General features: G+C 44.8%; 1 protein-coding gene across 1 annotated transcript in view; it reads left to right on the plus strand.

Annotated features, from left to right (window-relative positions):
• Nucleotides 1–5046: 5046 nt before the first annotated feature.
• Nucleotides 5047–26025, plus strand: part of sema4f (sema domain, immunoglobulin domain (Ig), transmembrane domain (TM) and short cytoplasmic domain, (semaphorin) 4F) — a 103655-nt gene continuing 82676 nt past the window's right edge. Inside the window, exon 1 of the mRNA XM_036987253.1 lies at nt 5047–5995. Coding sequence (XP_036843148.1) covers nt 5905–5995 — 91 coding nt within the window. The 5' untranslated portion in view covers nt 5047–5904. The remainder of the gene's footprint in view (nt 5996–26025) is intronic.

Below are 26025 nucleotides of genomic sequence, written 5' to 3' on the forward strand. Positions count from 1 at the left end.
AGATGGATGAATGAGTATGGAGCTGGATGATAGATGGATGAATGAGTATGGAGCTGGATGATAGATGGATGAATGGATGAATGAGTATGGAGCTGGATGATAGATGGATGAATGGATGAATGAGTATGGAGCTGGATGATAGATGGATGAATGAGTATAGAGCTGGATGATGGATGGATGAATGGATGAATGAGTATAGAGCTGGATGATGGATGGATGAATGGATGAATGAGTATAGAGCTGGATGATGGATGGATGAATGAGTATAGAGCTGGATGATAGATGGATTAATGAGTATAGAGCTGGATGATAGATGGATGGATGAGTATAGAGCTGGATGATAGATGGATGAATGAGTATAGAGCTCGATGATAGATGGATGAATGAGTATGGAGCTGGATGATGGATGGATGAGTGAGTATAGAGCTGGATGATAGATGGATGAATGAGTTTGGAGCTGGATGGTGGATGAATGAGTATAGAGTTGGATGATAGATGGATGATTGCGTATTAGAGCTGGATGATAGATGGATGAATGAGTATAGAGCTGGATGATAGATGGATGAATGCGTATTAGAGCTGGATGATGGATGGATGACTGAGTATAGAGTTGGATAATAGATGGATGAATGAGTATGGAGCTGGATGATAGATGGATGAATGAGTATAGAGCTGGATGATGGATGGATGAATGCGTATAGAGCTGGATGATAGATGGATGAATGAGTATTAGAGCTGGATGATAGATGGATGAATGCGTATAGAGCTGGATGATAGATGGATGAATGAGTATTAGAGCTGGATGATAGATGGATGAATGCGTATAGAGCTGGATGATAGATGGGTGAATGAGTATTAGAGCTGGATGATAGATGGATGAATGAGTATTAGAGCTGGATGATGGATGGATGAATGAGTATTAGAGCTGGATGATAGATGGATGAATGCGTATAGAGCTGGATGATAGATGGATGAATGAGTATTAGAGCTGGATGATAGATGGATGAATGTGTATAGAGCTGGATGATGGATGGATGAATGAGTATTAGAGCTGGATGATAGATGGATGAATGAGTATTAGAGCTGGATGATAGATGGATGAATTAATAAATAATCAAATCATTCCCTCTTCTCCTCAAATCAAATCAAACTTTATTAGTCACATGCGCTGAATACAACCTTACAGTGAAATGCTTACTTACCAGCCCTTAACTAACAGTGCAGTTCAAGAAATAGAGTTAGGAAAATATTTACTAAATAAAGTAACACTAGAAAATTACATAACAATAACAAGGCTATATACAGGGGGTACCGGTACCGAGTCAATGTGGAGGCTATATACAGGGGGTACCGGTACCGAGTCAATGTGGAGGCTATATACAGGGGTACCGGTACCGAGTCAATGTGGGGGCTATATACAGGGGGTACCGGTACAGAGTCAATGTGGAGGCTATATACAGGGGGTAGCGGTACCGAGTCAATGTGGAGGCTATATACAGGGGGTACCGGTACCGAGTCAATGTTGAGGCTATATACAGGGGGTACCGGTACCGAGTCAATGTGGAGGCTATATACAGGGGGTACCGGTACCGAGTCAATGTTGAGGCTATATACAGGGGGTACCGGTACCGAGTCAATGTGGAGGCTATATACAGGGGGTACCGGTACCGAGTCAATGTGGAGGCTATATACAGGGGGTACCGGTACCGAGTCAATGTGGAGGCTATATACAGGGGGTACCGGTACCGAGTCAATGTGGAGGCTATATACAGGGGGTACCGGTACCGAGTCAATGTGGAGGCTATATACAGGGGGTACCGGTACCGAGTCAATGTGGAGGTTATATACAGGGGGTACCGGTACAGAGTCAATGTGGAGGCTATATACAGGGGGTACCGGTACCGAGTCAATGTGGAGGCTATATACAGGGGGTACCAGTTCAGAGTCAATGTGGAGGCTATATACAGGGGGTACCGGTACCGAGTCAATGTGGAGGCTATATACAGGGGGTACCGGTACAGAGTCAATGTGGAGACTATATACAGGGGGTACCGGTACCGAGTCAATGTGGAGGCTATATACAGGGGGTACCGGTACCGAGTCAATGTGGAGGCTATATACAGGGGGTACCGGTACCGAGTCAATGTGCGAGGGTACAGGTTAGTCGAGGAAATTTGTAAAATGATTATGCATAGATAATTAACATGGGGGGTGGGGGGGGGATCATAATAAATAATTAAGAGGGGCCATTTGAGTAATTGTTCAGCTGTTAATTAAGGAGCCTTTACGGTACCGCTTTCTGTGCGATAGCAGAGATAGCAGAGATAGCAGAGGTAGCAGAGATAGCAGAGAAAACAGTCTATGACTAAGGTGACTGGATTCTTAGACAATGTTTTGGGCCTTCCTCTGACACCGCCTAGAATATGAGTCCTGGATGGCAGGAAGCTTGGCCCCAGTGATGTACTGACGCCGGAGACAGACAAGTTCACTACTAGGTCTCTGTCTGGGGCTGATCATGGAGAGAGGAGAGCTCGGCAGTCAGTCTATATTATAGGTCTCTGTCTGGGGCTGATCATGGAGAGAGGAGAGCTAGGCAGTCAGTCTATATTATAGGTCTCTGTCTGGGGCTGATCATGGAGAGAGGAGAGCTCGGCAGTCAGTCTCTTTTATAGGTCTCTGTCTGGGGCTGATCATGGAGAGAGGAGAGCTCGGCAGTCAGTCTCTTTTATAGGTCTCTGTCTGGGGCTGATCATGGAGAGAGGAGAGCTCGGCAGTCAGTCTATTTTATAGGTCTCTGTCTGGGGCTGATCATGGAGAGAGGAGAGCTCGGCAGTCAGTCTATATTATAGGTCTCTGTCTGGGGCTGATCATGGAGAGAGGAGAGCTAGGCAGCCATTTTCGGCTGATGTAAAAAGGGTTTTATAAATACATTTGATTGATTTACGGGAGATTGTGATGGAGAGAGAGACAGGGATGGAGAGAGGGAGGGATGGAGAGAGGGAGGGATGGAGAGAGGCAGGGATGGAGAGAGGGAGGGATGGAGAGAGGGAGGGATGGAGATTGTGATGGAGAGAGAGAGAGGGAGAGATGGAGAGAGGCAGGGATGGAGATTGTGATGGAGAGAGAGAGAGAGAGGGATGGAGATTGTGATGGAGAGAGAGAGAGGGAGGGATGGAGAGAGAGTGGGCAGTGTAGAAAGAAGAGGAGGGAGGGAGCAGATGTCACAAATTGCTATATAGAAAACCAGCCATCTTCCCCTCCCTCCCTCCCTCCCTCCCTCCCTCCCTCCCTCCCTCCCTCCCTCCCTCCCTCCCTCCAGTGAATCCATGAAGACATTATTAACAGAGACGACTCAGATGCCTCTTGCCTCACCAGGAGGGTGGGAGTTAACCCTGGCTGGTACACACACACACACACACACACACACACACACACACACACACACACACACACACACACACACACACACACACACACACACACACACACACACACACACACACACACACACACACACACAAACACCTACACACTGACACACACACATGCACACACAGACACACACACACACACACACACACACACACACACACACATGCACACACACACACATGCACACACACCTCTACATTGAGCAGACCAGTGCAGGGTCACGGCTTGCCTCTTCCTCACACCAGGAGCTGAATAATAATATGGAGGTCTGTGTCCCAAACACCACCCTATCCCCTAAATAGTGCACCACACTAAGGGCCCTGGTCAAAAGTAGAACACTATATAGGGAATAGGGTTCCATCAAGGACACAGCCATGGAGGACAGATAAGTAACCGTGACAATCCCTTTAAAAACCTCTCGCTGTGCCTGATTGGTTCCTGCCGCTAATTCATGCGCATGTTATAGGATGTGGGGCTAGCTGATGCAGGGAATGCACTGCAGAGAGTGTGTGTGTGTGTGTGTCTCCTGATATTATGTCCATTTAAATAGATTGTTCACATAGTTAAGCACATATGGGGAGACTAGGTATAAATTTGATTTAAATCAAGGTTAGGATTCACCCCTGTCTGTGTGTATTTATACTGTATGCCTGTGGGCTTTCCAACCAGTTAATATAGCCTATTTCAAAACGCCTTAATAAAAAGGACTACTATAGTGTTAAAACAGTCGATATATTCATCAGATTCTCATGTCTTTCAACTCTATTTTTATTCTATTCTTCATTTCCCCACCTTCATCCTCTCCTCCTCCTCCTCCTCTACATTAATCCGTGTCCTGGTCCTTTGTCCTCGGGGTTGGTACCACTCTACACCCATGCCCCGGTGGCCCTGTGAAATCCTTGCGAGTCGAGTCACCCACGCGCTCCCTCTGATGTTGTTGTTCTCGTCCAGATTAGAGAGAGAGAGAGAAAGAGGGGAGGAGGGGGGGGGGGGACAGATGGAGGCCGAGTTGAAAAGTCTTCACAAGTAGCAAACCCTCAATGGATTTATCAAAGACGCGAACCACACTGTGTCGCACGCGCTAATCTGACACTTCTGTTGACACTAATCATCAATCGTCCCGTCACGAACCCTTGTTTTGCCCTGCATGTGCTCGGGAATGTTACCGGGTTCAATTGAGACACGTAAATAAATTAAAGAGGTCTAGATTCAGTCAAAAGGAATCATATGTATTTGTTAACCCATTTCACTATAGACGTATACACCAAGACAGTAATACGTTATTTAAAAAAATATACATATTCCCAAATTCAGTCTTGATTTACACTTTTTATCAGATGGCTATTCGAATGTAATATCTGTACGTTATAAAAGCCAAACTGCCTCACGTTGTTAACATGATCTATTTATCAGGATTTATAACATTATAATTACTAACATTAGGCCTAATATAAAATATTAATATTGTTATCATGATATTGTATATAATACTACACTGGTATTATTATACAAGTACTATGATCAATTTAATCTGATCACATGACATCATCACTTTACCTGTTGTCGTTTCCAGTGTCACTCGATGGGGCGGGGCTCGAGACTGGCTCTGCGCTCTTCAGGCGGTTCACAACGAATTTACATTACATCTACACTTTACTCCTATTCCGCGGTCGTTTCACTTTTACCAGGGGTAGAATTTGTTTTATCCGAGGTCGAGAGGAATTTAATTTATTTGTTCCATATTTAGTTCACGGGGATTATTTGTTAAGATTTATATTCGGACGGTTTGAATTATTTTTCACCACCAACAGCGGGACAGCACGAGCGAGCGACGGGGACCGGAGCTGAGAGAGAGACACGTCTTGTGCTGAATAAAACCTCAAGAGCTCGAGATACAGAATGGACATTATTACCAAAGGATGGCACTATAAATGTCTCCTAACTTTGCATTACTTTGCACCCAGTTCGTGAGAAATAACATAAACAATATTTATATTTAATCCATATTTATGTTGACCTCTGCTATTTAAATGTTTCTGTCTTCAAATGGCTAAATGGACTGTGCGCTGAAAGCTGATGCAGTTATATGATTCGATGTTTTATTTGATTTTGATTCGATGTATTAGAATCCCCATTAGCCGACGCCAATGGCAACAGCTCTAAACTGCGCTATCATTGGCCTGTGAGTCAATTCAAACGAACAATTACAATATATTATATATATTGATATATATATATTATATTTTAGTCCATTTTAGAGACGTTTTAACATTGTATTAAATTTCCTTGTGTTGTTGTCGGATTGTGCGTTCTCCTTGAGCGCCCTGAACGGAAGAATCTAAACACACATCCACCGGGGATTATAGCCTCTTCGCATGATGACGCCTCTCAGCTGAGACCGGGACCTTTACGTTAAAACCTAGGACCCAGGACCAGAGCCTACCAGTACGACTGTGAGCCCGGAGCCGAAACATGAGGGCGTCTGGCAGGGTGATCTTCTGGCTCCTCTCGGCGGTGTGTTCGCTCTCCAGGTCTCGGACGGCCACTCTGGGCAGTGTTAGAGGTAAGCGTCAGTTATAGTTCCTACATGTACATGATCCAGACAGTAAAGACATCATGTTGTCAAGCGAACGTAAACAACCTCGAAACAGCTACTTGTTTTAGGACAGGTATTTCTTACAACATTATAGCACAAATAACAATGCAGTACAGGCACCTGTGATCTGTCCCAAATTGTACTATATTCCCTATATAGTGTACTACTTTGGAGGTAGCCTATAGCACCTTATGGTTAGCTGATTCAGCAGGTGCCAGAGCTGAATGGACAGGTCAACAAGTGTATTTGAACCCAGCTGAAAGTGTGTGTCCATAGAGGGAACAGAGTGAACAGAGTGATAGAGGGAACAGAGTGATAGAGGGAACAGAGTGATAGAGGGAACAGAGTGATAGAGGGAATGGAGTGATAGAGGGAACAGAGTGATAGAGGGAATAGAGTGATAGAGGGAACAGAGTGATAGAGGGAACAGAGTGATAGAGGGAACAGAGTGATAGAGAGAACAGAGTGATAGAGGGAACAGAGTGATAGAGGGAACAGAGTGATAGAGGGAATAGAGTGATAGAGAGAACAGAGTGATAGAGGGAACAGAGTGATAGAGGGAACAGAGTGATAGAGAGAACAGAGTGATAGAGGGAACAGAGTGATAGAGGGAACAGAGTGATAGAGGGAATAGAGGGATATAGGGAATAGAGAGAACAGAGTGATAGAGGGAACAGAGTGATAGAGGGAATAGAGTGATAGAGGAAACAGAGTGATAGAGGGAATAGAGAGATATAGGGAATAGAGAGAACAGAGGGAACAGAGTGATAGAGAGATAGATGGAATAGAGTGACAGAGGGAATATAGTGACAGAGGGAATAGAGATAACATAGTGGCAGAGGGAATAGAGAACAGAGTGATAGAGGGAACAGAGTGATAGAGGGAATAGAGTGATAGAGGGAACAGAGTGATAGAGGGAATAGAGGGAATAGAGAGAACAGAGTGGCAGAGGGATTAGAGAACAGAGTGATAGAGGGAATAGAGTGATAGAGAGAACAGAGTGATAGAGGGAATAGAGTGATAGAGAGAACAGAGTGATAGAGGGAACAGAGTGATAGAGGGAACAGAGTGATAGAGGGAATAGAGTGATAGAGAGAACAGAGTGATAGAGGGAACAGAGTGATAGAGGGAACAGAGTGATAGAGGGAACAGAGTGATAGAGGGAATAGAGTGATTTTATAAGGAAGTGCATTGGAGATGTTGTACCCACTGTGACTTGGTTAGCTAACTAGCGTATATTTTAGCCATATTAGCATTGACATGAAATCAGTCAATACACCTCAAAACAAATCACGGTATCAAGAACAAGATGAAACTAGCTGAAACGAGTCACTTACAATTCCCCATATGACAGTTTGTTGTCATTGTTGGTAGCCATCTGGCCGTCCAGAAACCCAACGACACACAGACTTCTGCTCCATTGAAGCACATAGTTTTCAGGACGTTGTCAGCTAACCCATCTATTGCTCTATGCTAAGAATGGTGTGAGGTAAGAGTGTGTGTGTGTGTGTGTGTGTGCGCGTGCGTGTGGAAGACACAATGAAAGCAACAGTCATTTATTGGCAAATGAGAACATCTCCAGTTTTACGCTGTCTTGCCAGTGGATCTCAAATCACTGTTTTTGACCTAGAGCCATGAACACAGAGAGCAGAGAGACACAGAGGGAGAGACACACACACACTCCTCTCGCTCTCTCTCTCTCTCTCTCTCTCTCTCTCTCTCTTTCTCTCTCTTTATCTATTTTTCCCTCCTCTCTCTCTCTCTCTCGCTCTCTCTCACGCTCTCTCGCTCTCTCTCTCTCTCCCCCCTCTCTCTCTTTCTCTCTCTTTCGCTCTCTTTTCCCTCCCCCTCCTCTCTCTCTCTCTCTCCCCCCTCCTCTCTCTCTCTATCTCTCTCTCTCTCTCTCTCTCTCTCTCTCTCGCTCTCTCTCTGTTCCAGACCCTTTGTATGTCAGTGATCCAGGAGCGTTGGGTTACTGTTGCTCTGAGCAGTCCCTCGCTGGGTTGTCATGTCATTGCCGCGGAGATTAATCAATGGATGCAGTGTCTGTCTGTGGTGCTCTCTCTGTTCGACCCAACCGCTGAAAATATGTGGAACTACAGTACGCGTAGATGCCAGAAATATCTGGCACTTTGATAGAGAGCCATAGTAGGCTATTCACTGGGGCTGGAAGCCTGGATAGTTTCATGTCACATAACAATAAAAGGAGAAATCAAACTGGTTCAGTGGAATTGTACATTTCTAAACAACCAAGACACATTCCTAGTTGAAATTGCGCATGTGACTTGTTTTGGAAGTGTGAGAGAGGGGGAGAGGGAGAGGGAGAGGGAGAGAGAGAGAGAGAGAGAGAGAGAGAGGGAGGGGGAGAGAGAGAGAGAGAGACAGAGGGAGAGAGAGAGAGGGGGAGAGGGAGGGGGGGGGGGGAGAGAGAGGGGGAGAGGGAGGGGGGGGAGAGAGAGAGAGAGAGGGGGAGAGAGTGGGAGAGGGAGAGAGAGAGGGAGAGAGAGAGAGACAGAGAGAGAGGGGGAGAGAGTGGGAGAGGGAGAGAGAGAGAGAGAGAGAGGGGGAGAGTGGGAGAGGGAGAGATAGAGAGAGAGAGAGGGGGAGAGAGAATTATCCAAACAAATTCTGTTCCATAACAGTGAGAGGTTATTTGTGATGTAACCAGATGTTTTCAACTTTTCCTGTTGAAAAATGACAAGTAGGGGTGATGTAGGGGAGAAGTAGGAGTGATGTAGGGGTGATGTAGGGGTGATGTAGGGGTGATGTAGGGGTGATGTAGGGGTGATGTAGGGGTGATGTAGGGGTGATGTAGGGGTGATGTAGGGGTGTGACAAATGGAATGGAATTTATTAACTTTTTAAACAGTCATTGTTTTATTGTTTTTCTGTTAAAACGATAAATAAAAAAAACATGAAATTCCATGTCAATTAACATAATAGTAAATGGTCCTATTAGGTACAGTACGTACGACCGCTAGGGTATGACATGCATTTACTGTAGTGATTTATAGGGTCCCTCCAAAACACCACCCTATTCCCTAGATAGTGCACTACTTTTGACCAGAGCCCTGTGGGGATGCAGTCTGTCTAGCTGGTCGTTGTGTCACTGGCTGTAATGTGAGTAACAGTCACCACCATGTGCCCATCAGAGTGGATCCTTGCTGTGAAAGGACGAGGTGAAAAGACAGTATCCGAGCCTGCAGGATACAGGGTTGTCTCTATGGGGTGCACCAGGCATCAGAGTGGAACCTTACTGTGAAAGGACGAGGTGAAAGACAGTATCCGAGCCTGCAGGATACAGGGTTGTCTCTATGGGGTGCACCAGGCATCAGAGTGGAACCTTGCTGTGAAAGGACGAGGTGAAAAGACAGTATCCGAGCCTGCAGGATACAGGGTTGTCTCTATGGGGTGCACCAGGCATCAGAGTCAACACATTTTACATGAGGCTCTTGCCACTGTAGAAGTCAGTCTCTGATTCAAATTCAAGAAGTGAAACCAACAGACGGTTATTTCGTCCCCAGAGGACCAGCTCCAAGGGTCCATATTGGTGCACTACGTAGGGAATACGGTCCCCATAGGGCTCTGGTCTAAAGTAGTGCACTACGTAGGGAATACGGTCCCCATAGGGCTCTGGTCTAAAGTAGTGCACTACGTAGGGAATAGGGTGCCATAGAGCTCTGGTCTAAAGTAGTGCACTATGTAGGGAATAGGGTCCCATAGAGTTCTGGTCTAAAGTAGTGCACTACGTAGGGAATAGGGTCCCATAGAGCTCTGGTCTAAAGTAGTGCACTGTGTAGGGAATAGGGTGCCATTTGGGATCTAATCTGCGTGTGGGACGGGAACCGAGCAGGAGCAGCAGAGCCGTCCTGACCTCTGACCTCTCCCCTCCTCCGGTCAGTTCACTCCAGAGCCTGCTGTTTCTAATGCTCCTCACATGAAACCGATTATGCCCCTGAGACACAATGGCCGCCGCACCTAACAATGTTGTGACATCACGGATCATGGAACACTGAAGGGAGTTTAAAGGACTTCATGTTTTGCCACCCAGGAAGCACATAGGGTTGACTCCTGATAAGCCAAAAGAGGACTGGACGCCCCTCGGAAGCCTGGCTCCTCTCTAGGTTTCTTCCCAGGTTCCTGCCTTGTTGGGAGATTTTGTAAAATGCTTTTCTAAAATACGTTTAGTGAATTCATCTTAACAACCACATATCACAGTCATAGTAAATCAGATCTTTCCTCAATAATTGAATCATGAAATCTTATTCATTGTGGTCTTAAAGGCAAAACTGGTCCTTGATCGGCACTCTGATACTCTTTGTATTGTACGACAACATGGATGTTGCATCACCGCTAGGGACCAGGAAGTAATTTAGCTTGGTGAGGTGAGCACACCCACATTCTCTACACGGTAACCAGGAAGTCATTTAGCTTGGTGAGGTGAGCACACCCACATTCTCTACACGATAACCAGGAAGTCATTTAGCTTGGTGAGGTGAGCACACCCACATTCTCTACACGGTAACCAGGAAGTCATTTAGCTTGGTGAGGTGAGCACACCCACATTCTCTACACGGTAACCAGGAAGTAATTTAGCTTGGTGAGGTGAGCACACCCACATTCTCTACATGGTAACCAGGAAGTAATTTAGCTTGGTGAGGTGAGCACACCCACATTCTCTACATGGTAACCAGGAAGTCATTTAGCTTGGTGAGGTAACTAAATTGCGCTGACTCAGGTGTTTCACTTAAAATGGATGTCAAACAAAAAACATTGATTTTAAAGTTTAACAAACCATTTAACTCTTTGCACAATAACAACTTCTAACAATTTACACCGAACATTTTACACAAAAACACATTTTACTGGAAGAACAGGGCAGATGAAAGTTTGGTAACATAATGATGGTAAAACCTATTTTTTTTTTTTGTGTCCAAAAACTGTAAAATATCTGCTCTGAATTAAGAATCCCAGACATCTGCAGAAATAATGGGGTGTCAGCTATGACATCACACCTTGAGTTTTGAAAAAAAATCTATTTTGGTTACTGAACTACAATAAGTGAAGTGGATTAACGCCCTGTAACGGAATTTCATCATGGTTCCCTGATCTGTACTCCACAGGAATACATCATTATGGATAATAATGTCATTCTCTTCATGGTGATGTATCCTAATAGGTACAAAGGTAGAAATATCCAATATCCTCCTTTCCATATTTGGGTATTATTCTACACACTGGCGATTATTTTAATGAGCTCCGCCCACAAACAAGACCAAATTTGGTTGGACGGGACCAAATCTGAACCAATCACAGTTGTCCATAGAGCTCCGAGACAGGATTGTGTCGAGGCACAGATCTGGGGAAGTGTACCAAAAAATGTCTGCAGCATTGAAGGTCCCCAATAACACAGTGGCCTCCATCATTCTTCAGAGGAAGAAGTTTGGTGTAACGGTTTTCTTCGGTTGAAGGAGAGTCGGACCAAAATGCAGCGTGGTTATTATTCATGTTTTTTTAATGAAGAAACTGAACATGAACAAACTAACAAAACAATAAACGTGCGAAAACCTAACAGCCTATCTGGTGACAACAAAACACAGAGACAGGAACAATCACCCACAAAACCCCACACCAAACAGGCTACCTAAATATGGTTCCCAATCAGAGACAATGACTAACACCTGCCTCTGATTGAGAACCATATCAGGCCAAACATAGAAATAGACAAACCAGACACAACATAGAATGCCCACCCAGCTCACGTCCTGACCAACACTAAAACAAGGAAAACACACACGAACGATGGTCAGAACGTGACATTTGGAACCATCAAGACTCTTCCTAGAGCTGGCCGATCGGCAAACTGAGCAATCGGGGGAGAAGGGCCTTGGTCAGGAAGGTGACCAAGATTCCGATGGTCACTCTGACAGAGCTCCAGAGTTCTTCTGTGGAGATGGGAGAACCTTCCAGAAGGACAGCCATTTCTGCAGCACTCCACCAATCAGACCTTTATGGTAGAGTTGTCAGACGGAAGCCACTCCCCAGTAAAAGGCACATGACAGCTCGCTTGGAGTTTGCCAAAAGGCAACTCTCAGACCATGATAAACCAGATTCTAATATTAAAACCAAGATTGAACTCTTTGGCCTGAATGCCAAGCGTCACGTCTGGAGGAAACCTGGCACCATCCCTACGGTGAAGCATGGTGGTGGCAGCATCATGCTTTGGGGATGTTTTTAAGATTTTAATTTTTTTTTTTTAATTTTACCTTTATTTAACCAGGCAAGTCAGTTAAGAACAAATTCTTATTTTCAATGACGGCCTGGGAACAGTGGGTTAACTGCCTGTTCAGGGGCAGAACGACAGATTTGTACCTTGTCAGCTCGGGGGTTTGAACTCACAACCTTCCGGTTACTAGTCCAACGCTCTAACCACTAGGCTACCCTGCCGCCCCAGAGGTGGGGAATGGGAGACTAGTCAGGATCAACGGAAATATGAACAGAGCAAAGTACAGAGAGATCCTTCATGAAAACCTGCTCCAGAGCGCTCAGGACCTCAGACTGCGGCGAAGGTTCACCTTCCAACAGGACAACGACCCTAAGCACACAGCCAAGACAATACAGGACTGGCTTCAGGGCAAGTCTCCGAATGTCCTTGAGTTGCCCAGCCAGAGCACGAACTTGAGCCCGATCGAACATCTCTGGAGAGACCTGAAAATAGCTGTTCAGCGATGCTCCCCATCCAACCTGACAGAGCTTGAGATGATCTACAGAGAAGAATTGGAGAAACTCCCCAAATACAGGTGTGCCAAGCCTGTAGTGTCATACCCAAGAAGACTTGAGGCTGTAATCGCTGCCAAAGGTGCTTCAACTAAGTACAGAGTAAAGGGTCTGAATACTTATGTAAATGTGATATTTCAGTTGAATCTCTTTTATACATTTGCTAAAATGTCTATAAACCTGTTTTTACTTTGTCATTATGGGGTATTTTATGTAGATTTATGAGGAAAAACAACGATTTAATCAATTTTAGAACAAGGCTGTAACGTAATTTTTGGGGGAAAAAGTCAAGGGGTCTGAATACTTTCCGAATGCACTGTACAGTGTTGTAATGATGTACAAAAAGTTAAAGTACAAAAGGGCAAATTTATAAACATAAATATGGATTGTATTTACTTTGGTGTTTTTTCTTCACTGGTTGCCCTCTCCCTCCCTCTTTCTCTACTCTCTCTTTCTCTCTCTTCCTCGCTCCCTCTATTTCTCTCTCTTTCTCACTCTGCCCCCCCCCCCCCAACCCCCCCTCTCTCTCTGAGCCATGGGGAGGACTGTTAGTAGTGTTGGCTGATACTAGCAGGGTAAAGTGCTTTCAAGGGAATAAGGAATGCAATCAGAAATGCTTTTAGTCGGGGTGTGTCCCAAAACGGCACCCTATGCCCTATACAGGATAGTGCACTACAGGTCCCATAGGGCTCCTGTCAAATATGGTGCACTACAGCTCCCATAGGGCTCCTGTCAAATATGGTGCACTACAGCTCCCATAGGGCTCCGGTCAAATTTAGTGCACTATATTTGCTATATTCCCTATTCCCCTCTATATAGAGACACAGTCCTCTTTTATCGATAGAGCTGAGAGACGGAGAGCGAGAGAGAGAGAGACAGATATATAGATATAGAGAGCGATAGATAAAGATAAACAGAGAGACAGAGAGAGGGAGAGAGACAGAGAGGGGCTTTAAAATCTCCAAAAGCCTCTTTCCTCTCTCATGCTCAATCTCTCATGATTTTTATTTCTCTCCTCTCTTTCGCTCTCTCGCTCTCCTTATTCTTTAAATTATGCTCTCTATCTCACAGACACACACAATCACGCCACTCAACCCTCTCTCTCTTTCTCCCACTCTCTCTGTCACAAACAGGCTTTGGTAGATTCCTTCTTACATGGCACGGTAAATACTGGGGCTGGGAATTGCCAGGGACCCCACGATGCGATATTATTACAATGTTTAGATACCGATACGATATGTATTGCGATTCTTGTGATTCTCACCATTCTATATGTATTGCGATTCAATATTATCATTTTATTGCTATTTGATGTTCCAAACATATTGCTCACTATATGTCTGCAGTGGAGAGACGAGAGAGAGAGAGAGAGAGAGAGAGAGAGAGACAGAGAGAGACGAGAGAGAGAGAGACAGAGAGAGACGAGAGAGAGAGAGAGCAGGAGAAAATTCTGATTCAGCTGCCCTGCTCACCGGGTAGGCGACATGTTCCCATTTGGAACCATTTCATGTGTCTGAAGGTATAAACTCTGATTTCCCAGCGGGCCCGGAGAGCAAATCAAGTGCACTATAGGCCGACCGCTGGCCAATCGGATGGCTCAGATTACCGTGTCTGCGGTAATGTAGCATGGCATAAAAGAAAGCTACTGTGAGATTTCAAAACGTTTAAAACCACGACTAGAGAGAGACTGTCAACGAATACAGCATAGAGCTGCTGTTTCAAAACATTTAAAACCACGACTAGAGAGACTGTCAACAAATACAGCATAGAGCTGCTGTTTCGAAACATTTAAAACCACGACTAGAGAGACTGTCAACAAATACAGCATAGAGCTGCTGTTTCAAAACATTTAAAACCACGACTAGAGAGACTGTCAACAAATACAGCATAGAGCTGCTGTTTCAAAACATTTAAAATCACGACTAGAGAGAGACTGTCAATGAATACAGCATAGAGCTGCTGTTTCGAAACATTTAAAACCACGACTAGAGAGACTGTCAACAAATACAGCATAGAGCTGCTGTTTCAAAACATTTAAAATCACGACTAGAGAGAGACTGTCAACGAATACAGCATAGAGCTGTTTTTATGAGTGACTTTATGTTTAAAGTTCTTACTCAGCCCTGTCAACACTTAATATTCAACAATTTGTATTCAACACTTTAAAAATCACGTTCTTCCTACTTCCACTCACGCTACAACCACCACTGTAGCTGTAATGAATGAGGACAACCACTGTAATGAATGAGTACAACCACTGTAATGAATGAGTACAACCACCACTGCAGCGGTAATGAATGAGTACAACCACCACTGTAACTGTAATGAATGAGTACAACCACCACTGTAGCTGTAATGAATGAGTACAACCACCACTGTAGCTGTAATGAATGAGGACAACCACTGTAATGAATGAGTACAACCACTGTAATGAATGAGTACAACCACCACTGTAGCTGTAATGAATGAGGACAACCACCACTGTAGCTGTAATGAATGGGTACAACCACCACTGTAGCTGTAATGAATGAGGACAACCACTGTAATGAATGAGTACAACCACCACTGTAGCTGTAATGAATGAGGACAACCACTGTAATGAATGAGTACAACCACCACTGTAGCTGTAATGAATGAGGACAACCACTGTAATGAATGAGGACAACCACCACTGTAGCTGTAATGAATGAGTACAACCACCACTGTAGCTGTAATGAATGAGTACAACCACCACTGTAGCTGTAATGAATGAGTACAACCACCACTGTAGCTGTAATGAATGAGGACAACCACTGTAATGAATGAGTACAACCACCACTGTAGCTGTAATGAATGAGTACAACCACCACTGTAGCTGTAATGAATGAGGACAACCACTGTAATGAATGAGTACAACCACCACTGTAGCTGTAATGAATGAGTACAACCACCACTGTAGCTGTAATGAATGAGGACAACCACCACTGTAGCTGTAATGAATGAGGACAACCACTGTAATGAATGAGTACAACCACCACTGTAGCTGTAATGAATGAGTACAACCACCACTGTAGCTGTAATGAATGAGTACAACCACCACTGTAGCTGTAATGAATGAGTACAACCACCACTGTAGCTGTAATGAATGAGTACAACCACCACTGTAGCTGTAATGAATGAGTACAACCACTGTAATGAATGAGTACAACCACCACTGTAGCTGTAATGAATGAGTACAACCACCACTGTAGCTGTAATGAATGAGGACAACCACCACTGTAGCTGTAATGAATGAGGACAACCACTGTAATGAATGAGTACAACCACTGTAATGAATGAGTACAACCACTGTAATGAATGAGTACAACCACCACTGTAGCTGTAATGAATGAGGACAACCACCACTGCAGCTGTAATGAATGAGGACAACCACTGTAATGAATGAGTACAACCACTGTAATGAATGAGTACAACCACCACTGTAGCTGTAATGAATGAGGACAACCACCACTGTAGCTGTAATGAATGAGTACAACCACCACTGTAGCTGTAATGAATGAGTACAACCACTGTAATGAATGAGTACAACCACCACTGTAGCTGTAATGAATGAGGACAACCACCACTGTAGCTGTAATGAATGAGGACAACCACTGTAATGAATGAGTACAACCACCACTGTAGCTGTAATGAATGAGTACAACCACTGTAATGAATGAGGACAACCACCACTGTAGCTGTAATGAATGAGGACAACCACCACTGTAGCTGTAATGAATGAGGACAACCACTGTAATGAATGAGTACAACCACTGTAATGAATGAGTACAACCACCACTGTAATGAATGAGTACAACCACCACTGTAATGAATGAGTACAACCACCACTGTAGCTGTAATGAATGAGTACAACCACTGTAATGAATGAGTACAACCACTGTAATGAATGAGTACAACCACCACTGTAGCTGTAATGAATGAGTACAACCACTGTAATGAATGAGTACAACCACCACTGTAGCTGTAATGAATGAGTACAACCACTGTAATGAATGAGTACAACCACCACTGTAGCTGTAATGAATGAGGACAACCACCACTGTAGCTGTAATGAATGAGTACAACCACCACTGTAGCTGTAATGAATGAGTACAACCACTGTAATGAATGAGTACAACCACCACTGTAGCTGTAATGAATGAGTACAACCACTGTAATGAATGAGTACAACCACCACTGTAGCTGTAATGAATGAGGACAACCACCACTGTAGCTGTAATGAATGAGGACAACCACTGTAATGAATGAGTACAACCACTGTAATGAATGAGTACAACCACCACTGTAATGAATGAGTACAACCACCACTGTAATGAATGAGTACAACCACCACTGTAGCTGTAATGAATGAGTACAACCACTGTAATGAATGAGTACAACCACTGTAATGAATGAGTACAACCACCACTGTAGCTGTAATGAATGAGTACAACCACTGTAATGAATGAGTACAACCACCACTGTAGCTGTAATGAATGAGTACAACCACTGTAATGAATGAGTACAACCACTGTAATGAATGAGTACAACCACCACTGTAGCTGTAATGAATGAGTACAACCACTGTAATGAATGAGTACAACCACTGTAATGAATGAGGAGGAAAATATATAGATCAGCTTGTTTTTTTTGTTGTTTTTTTTATATTCAGGAATATTTCACTTTCTCTGTTCATAGGAGGAACAACATGAATGTTGACATGAGGCAGAAACAATGTGTTGTGACTCGAGTTTTGCCATCAGCTGGAAGACGGTGGTGTCCCCTTTTGGTCAGTTTCGGTGGAGGCTGAAAACGTATTATGTATAATGTGTTGGGCCTTAACGAAACAAACCTCATTGCTACAGAACTGTTAAGGTTGTATATGCTTCCGTTCTTTTTCTAAGTCATGTAAATAAAAATCGGAGCGGTAGATCTCGGCTTGCATTTTGACTCAGAAAGTGATCTTGACTCCCGTTCCCGTTCCCGAGCAGGGTTTCCCGTTCCTGTTCCTGTTCCCGTTCCTGTTCCCATTCCCGTTCCCGAGCAGGGTTTCCCGTTCCTGTTCCTGTTCCCGTTCCTGTTCCCATTCCCGTTCCCGAGCAGGGTTTCCCGTTCCTGTTCCTGTTCCCGTTCCTGTTCCCATTCCCGTTCCCGAGCAGGGTTTCCCGTTCCCGTTCCCGTTCCTGTTCCCGTTCCCGTTCCCCGTTCCCGAGCAGGGTTTCCCCAACTCGGTCCCGGGGACCTCCTGGGTTCACCGTTTGTTTTTTGTCTTAGCACCACACAGCTGATTCAAATCATCAAAGGTTGATGATACGTTGGTTATTAGAATCAGCAAAAACCCAGGCTGACCTGATCTAGAGAATAAGAGTCCTGTTTCAGTCGATGAGAGAGAGAGAGATAGAGAATAAGAGTCCTGTTTCAGTCGATGAGAGAGAGAGAGAGAGAGAATAAGAGTCCTGTTTCATTTGATGAGAGAGAGAGGGAGGGAGGGAACCTCAGCCTTATAAAGGTCAATACCCAGAATGCTCTTGGGAGGTATTCCTCCCTCCCTCCCACAGAGAACAAAAGAGGGAGTCTGGTCCGTCAGCAAAATTCATTAATGAATAAAACACCCTCCCTGATACGTGAGATCTTCTGATGAAGCATCACATTGTTGGTGGCTAAAGGTCATCCAAGATCTTCCTCCGTTGTGAATGACGAGCCCAGACACACACACGCACGCACACACACGCACACACACACACACACACACACACACACACACACACACACACACACACACACACACACACACACACACACACACACACACACACACACACACCGATGTGTCTGTAGAAGTCATGAAGTCAGGGGTCATATAATCAACATAATGGACATTCGTTCATATTTCTTTGATAATTCCACGTAGGATTCGCTCCTTTCCTCTGCATGATTCTTCCTGTTTTGTGACATATTACCATACTGTAGGAGGTGTGTGTGTGTGTGTGTGTGTGTGTGTGTGTGTGTGTGTGTGTGTGTGTGTGTGTGTGTGTGTGTGTGTGTGTGTGTGTGTGTGTTTGTGTGTGTGTGTGTGTGTGTGTGTGTGTGTGGGAGGTGTATAATGAATAGTTTACATTAAGGCAGTACAGGACTTAAGGATGTTGTAGGATGAATTCTTCCCTTCTTTCCCCTCCTCCACTCCTTTTCCTCCCTCCTTCTGATGAAAAGGAATCCGTTTTCTGCTGAATGTGGTGCACTAATGTATTTTATGTGAAGGAAAACTACAGTTGCACGTCCCTGATCACTCTATTGAAGCAAAAACACCACTTAACTTTGAATTTAAAACGAGACCCCTGTCAATACACAGCTGGACTCACCTGCTCCGGCTTTCTCCCATTGTGCTCTTCACAAACAACCACCTGACTGGATCAACTGTTCTGGGGAACTACGGTAAACTTCACAACGTTGAATAATGTGACAGGTGAAATGAAGAACGCCATCTGCTTTATCTCCTAACACACGTTGCACAAGTTGACTGCTGGAATTTACTTTAGAAAGTAGATAAATATTAAAATGTATAGAAAAACTTCAAATAAATTGTTTGAACAGTATTGACGACCATTTAAAAAAAAACTGTATATATATGAACCACGCAGTGACCCTAAATATATACAGTGGGGCAAAAAAGTATTTAGTCAGCCACCAATTGTGCAAGTTCTCCCACTTAAAAAGATGAGAGAGGCCTGTAATTTTCATCATAGGTACACTTCAACTATGACAGACAAAATGAGAAGAAAAATCCAGAAAATCACATTGTGGGATTTTTAATGAATTTATTTGCAAATTATGGTGGAAAATAAGTATATGTATATATAGTGCATTACTTTCACCAGAGCCTTATTCAAAAGCAGTGCACTATGGGAGGGAATAGGGTGTAATTTAGGATGCACCCTATGCATTAACTTACCAATGTTAATACTGGGGACTGTCCTCATAGAGTTACATCATATTACTATATTATACTAACAGCAGGAGTTCATGTGGTATTGCTAGGTTGTTCCTATAGGGTTAAACCATGGCCCATTGCCCAGCCACTGTTGATTGACTGTCTGACCCTGTCCCATTACTCCAGGTCAGTGGGTGTGTGTCAGGTCAGGTCAGTGGGTGTGTGTGTGTGTATCAAGTCAGGGTGTGTATCAGGTCAGTGTGTGTGTGTCAGGTCAGGGTGTGTATCAGGTCAGTGTGTGTGTGTCAGGTCAGGGTGTGTGTCAGGTCAGTGTGTGTGTGTGTGTATCAGGTCAGGTGTGTGTGTATCAGGTCAGGGTGTGTGTCAGGTCAGTGTATTCAGTAATGGATATGGCCCATTCTCTGTTTGTCTGTCTGATTTTTTTTTCTCTCTCTCTCTCTCTCTCTCTCTCTCTCTCTCTCTCTCTCTCTCTCTCTCTCTCTCTCTCTCTCTCTCTCTCTCTCTCTCTCTCTCTCTCTCTCAATTCAATTCATGGGAAACATGTGTTAACATTGCCAAAGCAAGTGAGGTAGATAATATACAAAAGTGAAATAAACAATAAAATTAACAATAAACATATAACATACACACTGTCTCTCTCTCTGTCTGTCTCTCACTCTGTCTGTCTCTCACTCTTCAACAAACCCCTTGTCAGCAAAAAAGAGGAGGAGGAGGGGAAAGAAGGGGTCGGGAGGGTCACGCACACTGTCAAGTACACAACTACAGAGGTAGTGTTCACTCTTTACTGTCGAGGTTTGGGGGAAACTCACCCTAGCTCTAGGTTCCTAGATCCTGAGAATTAGATGCTAGATTTTCACCTTAGATCTGTTCTGAAGAGTTAACTTCTATCACAATCACCAGCTTGCAGTGATTCCACAGTGTGTGGAATGTGATGACGGAATGTTGAGATCTATTCTAAAATATTCCAAATTCCATTTCCACCAACCACCTCAAACCCACACATTCACTGACCAACCAACACAACACATTCACTGACCAACCAACACAACATATTCACTGACCAACCAACACAACACATTCACTGACCAACCAACCCACACATTCACTGACCAACCAACCCACACATTCACTGACCAACCAACCCACACATTCACTGACCAACCAACCCACACATTCACTGACCAACCAACACAACACATTCACTGACCAACCAACCCACACATTCACTGACCAACCAACCCACACATTCACTGACCAACCAACCCACACATTCACTGACCAACCAACCCACACATTCACTGACCAACCAACCCACACATTCACTGACCAACCAACACAACACATTCACTGACCAACCAACCCACACATTCACTGACCAACCAACCCACACATTCACTGACCAACCAACACAACACATTCACTGACCAACCAACCCACACATTCACTGACCAACCAACCCACACAGTCACTGACCAACCAACCCACACATTCACTGACCAACCAACCCACACATTCACTGACCAACCAACCCACACATTCACTGACCAACCAACCCACACATTCACTGACCAACCAACCCACACATTCACTGACCAACCAACACAACACATTCACTGACCAACCAACCCACACATTCACTGACCAACCAACCCACACATTCACTGACCAACCAACACAACACATTCACTGACCAACCAACCCACACATTCACTGACCAACCAACACAACACATTCACTGACCAACCAACCCACACATTCACTGACCAACCAACCCACACATTCACTGACCAACCAACACAACACATTCACTGACCAACCAACCCACACATTCACTGACCAACCAACCCACACATTCACTGACCAACCAACCCACACATTCACTGACCAACCAACCCACACATTCACTGACCAACCAACCCACACATTCACTGACCAACCAACCCACACATTCACTGACCAACCAACCCACACATTCACTGACCAACCAACCCACACATTCACTGACCAACCAACCCACACATTCACTGACCAACCAACACAACACATTCACTGACCAACCAACCCACACATTCACTGACCAACCAACCCACACATTCACTGACCAACCAACCCACACATTCACTGACCAACCAACCCACACATTCACTGACCAACCAACCCACACATTCACTGACCAACCAACCCACACATTCACTGACCAACCAACCCACACATTCACTGACCAACCAACCCACACATTCACTGACCAACCAACCCACACATTCACTGACCAACCAACCCACACATTCACTGACCAACCAACATAACACATTCACTGACCAACCAACCCACACATTCACTGACCAACCAACCCACACATTCACTGACCAACCAACACAACACATTCACTGACCAACCAACCCACACATTCACTGACCAACCAACCCACACATTCACTGACCAACCAACCCACACATTCACTGACCAACCAACCCACACATTCACTGACCAACCAACCCACACATTCACTGACCAACCAACCCACACATTCACTGACCAACCAACACAACACATTCACTGACCAACCAACCCACACATTCACTGACCAACCAATCCACACATTCACTGACCAACCAACCCACACATTCACTGACCAACCAACACAACACATTCACTGACCAACCAACCCACACATTCACTGACCAACCAACCCACACGTTCACTGACCAACCAACCCACACATTCACTGACCAACCAACCCACACATTCACTGACCAACCAACCCACACATTCACTGACCAACCAACATAACACATTCACTGACCAACCAACCCACACATTCACTGACCAACCAACCCACACATTCACTGACCAACCAACACAACACATTCACTGACCAACCAACCCACACATTCACTGACCAACCAACCCACACATTCACTGACCAACCAACCCACACATTCACTGACCAACCAACCCACACATTCACTGACCAACCAACCCACACATTCACTGACCAACCAACCCACACATTCACTGACCAACCAACCCACACATTCACTGACCAACCAACCCACACATTCACTGACCAACCAACCCACACATTCACTGACCAACCAACCCACACATTCACTGACCAACCAACCCACACATTCACTGACCAACCAACATAACACATTCACTGACCAACCAACCCACACATTCACTGACCAACCAACCCACACATTCACTGACCAACCAACACAACACATTCACTGACCAACCAACCCACACATTCACTGACCAACCAACCCACACATTCACTGACCAACCAACCCACACATTCACTGACCAACCAACCCACACATTCACTGACCAACCAACCCACACATTCACTGACCAACCAACCCACACATTCACTGACCAACCAACCCACACATTCACTGACCAACCAACACAACACATTCACTGACCAACCAACCCACACATTCACTGACCAACCAACCCACACATTCACTGACCAACCAACCCACACATTCACTGACCAACCAACCCACACATTCACTGACCAACCAACACAACACATTCACTGACCAACCAACCCACACATTCACTGACCAACCAACCCACACATTCACTGACCAACCAACCCACACATTCACTGACCAACCAACCCACACATTCACTGACCAACCAACCCACACATTCACTGACCAACCAACATAACACATTCACTGACCAACCAACCCACACATTCACTGACCAACCAACCCACACATTCACTGACCAACCAACACAACACATTCACTGACCAACCAACCCACACATTCACTGACCAACCAACCCACACATTCACTGACCAACCAACCCACACATTCACTGACCAACCAACCCACACATTCACTGACCAACCAACCCACACATTCACTGACCAACCAACCCACACATTCACTGACCAACCAACCCACACATTCACTGACCAACCAACCCACACATTCACTGACCAACCAACCCACACATTCACTGACCAACCAACCCACACATTCACTGACCAACCAACACAACACATTCACTGACCAACCAACCCACACATTCACTGACCAACCAACCCACACATTCACTGACCAACCAACACAACACATTCACTGACCAACCAACACAACACATTCACTGACCAACCAACCCACACATTCACTGACCAACCAACCCACACATTCACTGACCAACCAACCCACACATTCACTGACCAACCAACCCACACATTCACTGACCAACCAACCCACACATTCACTGACCAACCAACCCACACATTCACTGACCAACCAACCCACACATTCACTGACCAACCAACCCACACATTCACTGACCAACCAACCCACACATTCACTGACCAACCAACCCACACATTCACTGACCAACCAACCCACACATTCACTGACCAACCAACCCACACATTCACTGACCAACCAACCCACACATTCACTGACCAACCAACCCACACATTCACTGACCAACCAACACACACATTCAGACTCTTTATGTTCCACCAACCACCTCAAACCACACATTCACTGACCAACCAACACACACATTCAGACTCTTTATGTTCCACCAACCACCTCAAACCACACATTCACTGACCAACCAACACACACATTCAGACTCTTTATGTTCCACCAACCACCTCAAACCACACATTCACTGACCAACCAACACACACATTCAGACTCTTTATGTTCCACCAACCACCTAAAACCACACATTCACTGACCAACCAACACACACATTCAGACTCTTTATGTTCCACCAACCACCTCAAACCACACATTCACTGACCAACCAACACACACATTCAGACTCTTTATGTTCCACCAACCACCTCAAACCACACATTCACTGACCAACCAACACACACATTCAGACTCTTTATGTTCCACCAACCACCTCAAACCACACATTCACTGACCAACCAACACACACATTCAGACTCTTTATGTTCCACCAACCACCTCAAACCACACATTCACTGACCAACCAACACAACACATTCAGACTCTTCATGTTCCACTGACCAACCAACACATTCAGACTCTTCATGTTCTACTGACCAACACAACACAACACATTCAGACTCTTCATGTTCCACTGACCAACCAACACATTCAGACTCTTCATGTTCCACCTCAAACCAACACATTCAGACTCTTCATGTTCCACTGACCAACCAACACATTCAGACTCTTCATGTTCCACTGACCAACACAACACAACACATTCAGACTCTTCATGTTCCACTGACCAACACAACACATTCAGACTCTTCATGTTCCACTGACCAACCAACACATTCAGACTCTTCATGTTCCACTGACCAACACAACACATTCAGACTCTTCATGTTCCACCTCAACCAACACAACACATTCAGACTCTTCATGTCCCACTGACCAACCAACACAACACATTCAGACTCTTCATGTTCCACTGACCAACCAACACATTCAGACTCTTCATGTTCCACTGACCAACCAACACATTCAGACTCTTCATGTTCCACTGACCAACCAACACATTCAGACTCTTCATGTTCCACTGACCAACACAACACATTCAGACTCTTCATGTTCCACTGACCAACCAACACATTCAGACTCTTCATGTTCCACTGACCAACCAACACATTCAGACTCTTCATGTTCCACTGACCAACCAACACATTCAGACTCTTCATGTTCCACTGACCAACCAACACATTCAGACTCTTTATGTTCCACTGACCAACACAACACATTCAGACTCTTCATGTTCCACTGACCAACCAACACAACACATTCAGACTCTTCATGTTCCACCTCAACCAACACAACACATTCAGACTCTTCATGTCCCACTGACCAACCAACACAACACATTCAGACTCTTCATGTCCCACTGACCAACCAACACAACACATTCAGACTCTTCATGTTCCACTGACCAACCAACACATTCAGACTCTTCATGTTCCACTGACCAACCAACACATTCAGACTCTTCATGTTCCACTGACCAACCAACACATTCAGACTCTTCATGTTCCACTGACCAACACAACACATTCAGACTCTTCATGTTCCACTGACCAACCAACACATTCAGACTCTTCATGTTCCACTGACCAACCAACACATTCAGACTCTTCATGTTCCACTGACCAACCAACACATTCAGACTCTTCATGTTCCACTGACCAACCAACACATTCAGACTCTTTATGTTCCACTGACCAACACAACACATTCAGACTCTTCATGTTC

Source organism: Oncorhynchus mykiss, chromosome 9 (assembly GCF_013265735.2).
Source record: "Oncorhynchus mykiss isolate Arlee chromosome 9, USDA_OmykA_1.1, whole genome shotgun sequence".
In the NCBI taxonomy this organism is placed as follows: domain Eukaryota; kingdom Metazoa; phylum Chordata; class Actinopteri; order Salmoniformes; family Salmonidae; genus Oncorhynchus; species Oncorhynchus mykiss.